Source organism: Pinus tabuliformis, chromosome 2_1 (assembly GCF_031772625.1).
Source record: "Pinus tabuliformis cultivar Carrire ecotype Pingquan chromosome 2_1, CPIR1, whole genome shotgun sequence".
In the NCBI taxonomy this organism is placed as follows: Eukaryota; Viridiplantae; Streptophyta; class Pinopsida; order Pinales; family Pinaceae; genus Pinus; species Pinus tabuliformis.
The window spans coordinates 982,738,085-982,748,029 of NC_142299.1; the positions used below are offsets into that span (position 1 = coordinate 982,738,085).

The following is a 9,945-nucleotide window of genomic DNA, read 5'->3' on the forward strand; positions in this document are numbered from 1 at the left end:
ACACAACCCAACATACCTTTTAACATGTTGCGTGCACACTCCACAAGGGTTATGTTCTTCCTCTTTACAACCCCATTCTGTTGAGGAGTGTGGGGTACTATGAACTACTAAACTATCCCATGGTCCTTGCAATATTTGATGAAGCCACTCTGCTTGTATTCTCCCCCTTGATCTGAGTGGAGAATTTTGATGAATTTCCCTATTTTTTTTCAACCATGCTTTTGAACTCTTTAAAATATTCAAAAGTATGGCTCTTCTTTCTGAGAAAATATACCCAGGTAAATCTTGTGCAATCACAAATAAATAATAAAAAAATAATATACACCTCCTAATGACCTTGTCTGCATTGGCCCACATATATCAGTGTGCACAAGCTCTAGTATATCTATATTATTTCTATCTAAACTTGAGGGAAAACCATCCCTATGCATCTTCCCAAGGGCATATACTTCACAATCAACATGAAATTTTTTTAAAACAGGGATACCATTGACCATTACTTGTTTATGAAGTAGCAGTAGGTCATGAAAATTGATATGACCAAATCTTTGATGCCACAAATTCTTTGCAGTCATAATTGTTGAAGTCAAGGCTTGGTGTGGTGTGCTTCTTACATTCAACTTGTATAGACCTCCAACTCAAATACCTGATGCAATTGGATTCATATGATCCAACAGATATTTAATAACACAATAAGACTTAAAAAATTCTACCTTAAGGTTCTGATCTGTTATCATAGAGACAAAGATCAGATTCTTTTTAATTCCTGGTACATACATCACATTTTGAATATGCCTAATATTACCATCAGGTAATACCACAGGAATATTTCCATACCCTTTAATCTGGTACCCTCTGTCATCACCAAGGTAGATATTAGCACCACTGTTGGTTTCTTTAAAATTTTCAAACCAATGTCTGTTACCTGTCATGTGAGTGGAAGCTCCTGAATCCACAAACCAAGTTTCAGCTTCATCAGACTTAGCAGAGAGTGTAGAATCGGACACAAAAAATCTGAGGTCTTGATTTTGTTCTTCATCAACAAAGTTCCCTGCATGCTTCTTCTGTTTGTGTCAAGTTTCATCAAGCTTCTTCTTATAACAATTCTTGGCCATGTGACTAGTTTTACCACAATAAAAACATTTGATTCCAGAATCATTTTTGGTTGAAGACTTACCTTGGGCTAGCACTAGCCTTTTCTGTGGTGTACCACTGCCTTTCTAGCTTGCGCTTGCTTTCCCTCTGAAAGGATTTTTCTTCGCCATTAATGCTAGATCTGAATTCTGGGGTTTCAGAGTCATTCGCCTCTCTTCCTCTTGTATCAAGATCCTTGTCAATTCTTCAAAATTGGGGGCTTTTTCCCTTGCGTTCAGGCCTGTAATAAACATTTGATAATCGTCAATCATACCATTCATGGTAACTGTGACGAGATCAATGTTTGATATTGTCTCCCCTATATTGGCCAACTTATTTCTCAACTCCTTGATCCGAGAGATGAATGCAACGACTGATTCACTCTCCTCCATTTTGATGGAGAGAATCTTGCTCTTTAGGAACAATAAATGATTTGTATTCTTTATCTCATACAAATCCTTGAGAGTTGTCCAAATGTCATTTGTTAATTTACACTCTCTGATGTGAGGGATAATGCAGTGTTTCACTGATAATTTCAACAACAACTTCGCTTTGTTCTCCTTCTTCTCCCAATCTTGAATTGTTGTAGTTGTTGTGCCTCTGGCTATAGTCAGCTTCAATTCATCCCCATTTGCAATTGCCCATGCACTTTGCCCCTCAAGCAGAGTCTGCAATTTGATTTTCCAGTTTGAGTAATTCAACCTGTCGAGCTTGTTTCTCTCATTCATATACACCTCAACTATCTGATTATTCATCATGCCAAGTCGATCTGCCTAAATAAAAACTTTCAACTTCCAATAATCAGTGCTTTTAATAAATAAATGCAGGTGATATCACAATGATCTTGGTCAACACAACATCAAAACATCATTGGACAGGAAGACTCAAAACATTTTATAGTGCAAACTATTAAATATATGCAAGCAATTCAAATGGATCTTAATACAATATATAATATCGAAACACAATGGTGCAGATTGAAACACACAACCGCACCAACGCTCCTAACACTTGTCCTCCCTGCTGTGGCAAATTTTGGATCTCTCGGCTATTGATTCGAGCAACAAAAACAATCACAGAGCACACTCAACATGGAGTTATCTCACCATCACACGAATTTTGACCGCAGATCACTACCCAAACCATGGATCGTTTTGACCGCAGATCATTCTCCAAACCAGCAAGTGGCAAGCCGGCCTACAAATGAGATATGAGATGTGGTGGATCTTCTCACATTTCATTGTTAGAAAACACAACGGATCTCAGTGCACCACAATAACTACCACGATGCATCAACACAAGGTGCACGCCCACTGCACCTTTGGTTGAAATAATGGCTCACTATTCCGTACCACCGTCGCCAGGCTACAGAGAGTGCCAAAAGAATCACGCTACAACCATCAGGGGCTACATGGTCAATGGTTGCGAAGAATTTATGGCCAACAGAGAAGAAGGAACAACTGCAGTTGTGAAGTGTGCAACATGCAATTGTCACCGTATCTTCCACAGGAGGGAAGTTGGACACGTGAACTAATGCGAGTTCGGTCAAATCCACCAAAAACCATGAATCCACCACGCCACCACTACATCGACTAATGCTCCCGCTGCACATCCACAACAACAAAACTCAGCTCCACTTAAAAAAAATTCATTCACCAATGCTCTCGCTATAACGATCTAAGGCAGGGAGCGACTCAAAAGCTTTACACACACACCGACACCAATGTTGTAGGCTAACAACAACAGAACAAGCTTGAGCAGAGGACAAAATGCATGAAACGACCTCTCAACTGCATGAACAACACAACACTTGCTTCTGTTGTGGCTCTTTATGGGCAGATCCACAAATTTGCTAAATGATCCACCACAATCCTCTATGCATGCTAATCTACATGCCAGGCAGCCTACAGCCACGAAAGTGCCATTGACCAACCTCCAAAACACAGCAAAACGCTTTTTAATGGTTAATTCCACGCTTTTGGCCCGCGCTTCTCAGAATTGCCCTGATTAAAGGCCGATAAGCACTCTTTTTTAGGCCAAATCCCACATTGCTCCAAAGCTAGGGAAGCGTTTCTAAACAGTATAAAACATGCTTTGCTCTAGTTTTACCTCATGAATTTTTTTTCCTGTGCTATTCCCTCAACTCTTTGTCTCCATGCCAGGCTTCCTTCATACCAGCCACCAAGAACCAGAATTTTGCAACTTAGGTACTCCCACAGCCACCAAAGCTAACTTGGCTCTGATACCATGTTAAAAAATGGAAGAAACCAAATATATTCAGAAACTTAGCAGCTCTTAGGAGCAAGCTACACCTGGAGATTGCCTCATGAAGAACACTCTACATTGATCATTATTCATCAAGAATATATAAGTTTACATGCAAACACCTAGAAAGTAAGAACTAATTCCTAAACTAAGACATACACAACTAATAAAGAGACTCTTTCCAATAATACAAATTATCTATTGATTTTAACAATAGTCAAACAGAGAGGTTTTAGAAATAGATTGAACAATAGTAGAACAAAGAGGTTTTAGAAATAGATTGAAGTCTTATGACCGGTGTAATTGTTGTTCCAAAATTTTGAAACATGCTTCCAAAATTTGAATTATATATTATATTACGAAATATAAAATAGAAGTATAAGTTAACACTCAATGCAATGTTTTGGTGGCATTCTTAATGGGTTGCAAAGAGCTTCATATTTCATATTAAAAGTAGAGCTCAATGTCTTAATGCAACTTCCCGTCTATAGGTTGCCTTTGTTGTGTATTGTAAAAGAAAATGAAAAAAACTAAAACGTGGGCTCAAATGTTAGTATTTTAATATATATAGATAGATATATATAGTTAAATATTAGAAAATATATTGGTTAAAATTCAATTCATCCATAGTTAAGATTAATAATACAGTTTTGTATTAAGTTTATATAAAGGAAAACAAAATAATTTAAATTAAAAAATTATTATGCTTCTATCTTTTTATTAAGAGATATATGTAATTTATTGTATTTTTAACATGAAATTGATATATAAAAGTTTAAAAATAAAATATTTTAATGTCATATATATATATATTTAGATAGATAGATAGAGTTTAATATGGATTTTATTTTTTAAAGAAAAAAAGGATTCTTATTTCATTAATAGATTATTTTAGGGAGATTTGTAGTTCACAATTCATCTATTTTTAATATGGAGTTGACATGTAAAATTTTAAATATTAATAACATAAATTATATATAAAGAGGGAGTCCTCTATAATATATGTTTTCTACTTCCAAATATGATTAGGGTATTTATTAACATTTTAATGTGTAGAATGTGAATCATAAATAAAATATTTCAATGATATATATATATAGTGTGTTAATCGAAATCAATACAGATCTATCTTAATTTCTAATCTTTGAAGAATCAAGAAGAATCAAGTGTTTCTATGTACAAAATTTTCTTTAAATTTTGCATTAAAAAATGTTTGTATTTTGAGAGATTCAATCCCTCTATATTAATATATAAATTTGTTCACTTTTAACATATATTGTATAATCATATTAACTAAATATATTATAGTAAAAATACATAATTTAACCTTAATTAAATATTTTAAAATATAAATATACATAATAATAAAATTAACAGAATTTGGAGAAGTAAAAGAGAGACGCCATGGCTAGGGTTTTCAGAATTGTGTTCATTGTTGTCGCCACTCTGCAAACCAATGGAGGGAGCTCTCCGGGACCAGATCGAAGGCCCCTCGCAGTCGGGCGAGCTGATCTCGACCTACGGGCAATGATAATTTATGGACATGGAATAAGATCTGACTTTTCCGCCGCAGATCGATTTTCCCACAGGTCGTATGCGGCTAGTTTCCCCAAGGCATGGCCTTTCCACAGTTTCGATCTTGTGATTAAGGCAGAGTTAGGTTGTAACAGAGCAGGATTTGAGGGATTGTCATCGATGGCCAGAAGTAAGCTCAAGGGCCCGGAGATAGACAAGAAGGCGATTGCAAATAATGCCATATCTGCAACCAGATCGGAGGGAGGTTGGAGCCTAGGCCAGCATTCATTCCATAGATCTGCCGTTGTGGTGTGCTGCTTGGATCTGGCAAATGAGGAAGACACAGAATCAATTGTGAAAACCATTTTTTGGATCGAGGGGACCAACATCACAGAATTGAAAGGCTGCAACAGCACAAGGTATGAGGGAGAGCCGCCGACAGCCAGGGTATGGAGCCGAGGACGGGTCTTTTTCCTCAAATATGATGCAGAGGTGTCTTGCTCGGATCGGGTCAAAGGGAAAGACGCGGAATCAATCAAAAAGACTCCTTTTAGGGTCGAGGGGATTGACGTTGCAGATTTGGAGGAACCAGTCAAGATTGTGGCAGATGGATTGAAGCACGACGAAGACCAAAAAGCAATCAAGGCACTGGATCTCTGGTTGATGGCTGAATATGCATTCCGGAAGCAGAGGTTCCTGAACGTAAAGACCATACCCGTCGCTGCAAGACCACTGGGGCAGACGCAGTTGAAGCCACTATTGCAGGAAGGAAAGACTCCCAGACTGGTGCCTGGCCCCAGATTGTCGGTTCTGGCTCTGATGGGACAATCCCAAATCGATTTCAAATCTTTGTTAAAACGCCCACGGGGAAAACAACCGTGATCTGGACTTATGATAATGACAGTGTTATAGACTTGAAGAATAACATTGCTGCTCAGATTGGTTACCCGGCTATGAAACAACACCTATTAACTGGGGGCAGATCGCTACAGGACCACAGAACCATGCAGGATTACAATATTAAGCCAGGATCTACAATTATCCTCAATATGACACTATGAGGAGGTGCCGGAAGCTCTGGAACCAGCTTGCAGAATACAGGGTCTTTCAAGGACGCAGTCAAGGGCAAAGGGAAAACAAATCCCACAGCTGCCACTGAGCCCCCGGGGCCTTACATTGTAGATCAAACACCTGAGAGCCCATCTCTCACCATCGATATACCAGAGGTAAAAGCTATATACTCAGATCTACACACATCTGCAGTTATTTGCAGATTTAATGGTTTTTGGCCCAGATCTGACGTATTGCATCAATGGATCCATACGGTCTGGACAAAAAAATGCGAAATCTACTTATACCCCAAGGGGTTCTTCATAGTAAGATTTCACATAGAAGAGGAAAGGGAAATAATCCTCAACCAAGGGCCATGGTTCTGGGGCAGTGCTGGATTGTTCATCACCCCATGGTTTCCAGATTTCGATGCCAATACAATGGTGGTATCAAAGATGCCAGTCTGGGTTAGGTTGCATAACCTCCCTTTACATTTTTGGCATCAAAAGGCTTTAACCGCTATTGGAAATACCTTGGGAAAACACATAAAGATCGATGCAGAGAGACACCTAAAAGGAATATTTACTTTTGCCAGAATATGTGTCGAAGTAGACCTCAGCCAAGGCTTACTAGAAAGTATAATCCTGAAATTTCAATAATACACAGTGGACACAACCCTTGGACTATGAAAACACAGCGTTCTGATGCCGTGGATGTCAACAAACAGGTCACCTGTATAGTGCATGTCCACGTGCCAGCCCCAATAGGAGTAAGCAACAACAAAGGAAGCCAAAAGGATGGCAAAATATAGAAACTCCGGTAATGAAGGCAGCCACAGCAAAGAAAGTAGAACACAATGCAGAAGAAGATGAACAAAAAATTTAGGACAATAAGGAAAAAGAGAACAACTTGGAACAGGAACAAGAACTTCAACTGGAAATAAGTGGCATCAAATGAACTCACGGCTCCGAAGGATCAGATTCGGACAAGGAACAACCAACGAACACAATGGAAAACCAACTTGCCATTATCGATTCCACTCCCAACACTGATGGTTGGCGAAGAGTGGAGAAGAAGAAGGGCATGAAAGCTTAGGCCAGCTGAATTATTTGGTTCTTTTCTTCTCGCTTTCCTGATTTCAGTAATAACACATTTTCCTCTCTTCTTGTAGGCAGGATTGTATATTTACATCCTGTGAGCTCTATGATCTGAAATCATACAACAAATTAAATGCTTAATTGCATATACTTTGTAATTTTTTATTTTGTTTATTAAAAATTCGATTTTTACTGTGGAAAAAAAAATTAACAAAATTCATTAATAACTAAATATATTAGAACATTAACAGAATTCATTAATAGCTAAATATATTACAACATATCCAACCTAATAATAGAGTTAACATAATTCATTATGTGTCACACTATTATTGTATAAAGAGTTTAATATAATGATGTTAAAGGCAAGGATAAAGGTACTTTGTGATAATGATATCAACTCAACCATGCATGAAATAGCACATTTTCAGAAGTTATTTCAGCTCGGAAATAAGTTCAAAGTAGAATTTTCTATTTTCAATGATGATATTAGTCGTGAACTTCACACATTCACTAGAGTATTTTTATCTTGAAGATGGAGGTTACATTATATCACGATGGTGTGTTATTTAAATATATTAATATAGTTCTATAAATTAAACTATGGGTAAATATTAACCGGTATAAATATTAAAATGATTTATTTTATAATGTATATTATATTATTAAAATTAATTTTAATCAGAATAAGAAGTTGGATATCCAAAAATATAGTTTTATTAAATTTACAAAAAAATATTATAAAAATATAAAATTTGTAATTTTATTTAAGTTAGAAGATATTATTAATGAAAAATAATTAATGTTTATTTGGGGTAGCTTAGTTGACAATGGTTGTGGAAATGAAGTATGTTTCAATTGGTAATGGCCGTGGAAATGAAGTCTCACCAAACGGGAAGTCTTGGGTTCAAGTCGGGGTGAGAAGTTGGACATGATGAAGATGTAGTCTTACCAAGCTTGGAAAAAACAAAAAATTATAAAAATAAATAATATATGAGTTAAACATATATACATGTTAAAAAAATGTAATAATATTCTTAATCATGGAGAATCAAATTCTTAATTCATAAATAACTTTTGTTACAATACAATGGGCCAATGTCATGATTTATCAATACCACGTTCCCAATATAACACATATTGAATATTTCAACATATTATATGGAGATTAAATCTCTATTGTTCACCTAATAATTATTAAAGGCCTATTTTGAAATAAACATGCATATCTACCTACTTAAATATTTATTTTAAATAATATATTAATACATAAAAATCTATGTTGCATGAGTTTCTGAAATGTGGGAATGTTGGGAATTTGGGTACACATGTCAGAAAAGGTTTCCCCAAAATTTACAAGGAATGGCTAATCGAGAGCGGTAATATTATATAATAAAAAAATTAAAAATATTTATTATTATTATATAATTTATATAATAATCAAAATTAATATTGAATCAAAATATTCAAATATTAAAATCAATTTAAATATATAAATATTTAAATATATAAATAATAAATATATAATCTCTCTTATAGATAAATATATTCTTTGTGAGTCTCTCTCTCTTTTACATATATAAAATATTAAAATGTCAAGTTCATTATGACACATGACAAGTCTTTGAAATAATTTGGCTTAAAAATACAAAGGAATAGTCTTACATATGTTTTTTAAGTTATTCTTAAGAGAAAAAGTAAAGCAACTCTAATGTTTAAGCATTGAATGCCACATACAATATGCACACATAATCCTCTGCCATATATATACATAAACAACAAAATAAATATTCATTAGCATGACATCCCAAATATCGCCCTTACATCGAGGTGTCACACACTTCCCTAAGCCATATATATACATAAACAACAAAAGAAATACTCATCAGCGTGACATCCCAGATATCGCCCTTACATCGAGGTGTCACACACTTCCCTATCCCATCAAGAGATTGCTCCAGTTTCTCAATTAAGGATATGGGTGTTAAGTATGTCTTCCCTATCCCATCAAGAGATTGCTCCAGTTTCTCAATTAAGGATATGGGTGTTAAGTATGTCTTTGGCCTTTCTTCCTGTGAAGGTTTCAACTTAGGCTCATGTTTTGTGGGCAATTCAACATATTTCTCTACAGGCTTTATATTCCCCAACCCCAGGGAATGTCGGAACTCCAAAAAAAACAGTCTTCAAAGCTCCTGGAACTTTCCCAATGTCATGTTCCCATATAGTTCCAAAGCTTCCGAGAGCTCCAAAAAAAACAGTCTTTAAAGCTCCCAGAACTTTCCCAAGGTCATGTTCTCATATAGTTCCAAAGCTCCCGAGAGCGCGAGAACCATTGGAATGGGTTTCCCAACTCTTGGGAGCAGTTCCCGTGTAACATAGATAAAAATATATTAGATATATATTAATATTATTCAATATTTAATATAAATTAATATAATAATAAACTGTATTTTAAATTATTAAATTTATAATCTTTAAAAGTGGCTTTACTTTTTCTTCCTTCGATAATTGCATGGAGATGCACTTTACAACACAGTATGGGGTGATGTTGTCACCTAACATCACGGAAAATTTTAAGAACGGAAATTTATCTTAAGTTTAAAAACATTAGCGAATATCAATATTCCCTAACATGCAAACTATAAAATGTTTATTGATGTATTTGTAAAATTATTCAAATTTATAATGATTTTATATATAGTCTCTCTATAATGTTGGCAATTTTTAAGGTAAAATAATTTTATATTGTAAACTTTCCGCGAATCATTTTTGTTGAAAAATCATGAAAAATTAGCCCACTTGTGGATATTAGCCCCTAAAATTTCCATGCCTAACATTACATTTAAAAAAAATAATTACAATAACAAATTAAAAAATAGTAATA

At 35.3% G+C, this 9,945-nt stretch overlaps 1 protein-coding gene across 1 annotated transcript; it reads right to left on the reverse strand.

The window, feature by feature from the left end:
* Positions 1-1,220: 1,220 nt before the first annotated feature.
* On the reverse strand, positions 1,221-1,889 carry LOC149203920 (uncharacterized). Its single transcript, XM_089402028.1, has one exon. It carries the CDS (start codon positions 1,887-1,889, stop codon positions 1,221-1,223), a length of 669 nt encoding a protein of 222 aa, XP_089258154.1.
* Between the last annotated feature and the right edge of the window lie 8,056 nt (positions 1,890-9,945).

Bases quoted from the DNA above. Each gene is read 5' to 3' on its own strand.
- LOC149203920 (XM_089402028.1), bottom strand. From the start codon at position 1,889: ATGAATAATCAGATAGTTGAGGTGTATATGAATGAGAGAAACAAGCTC.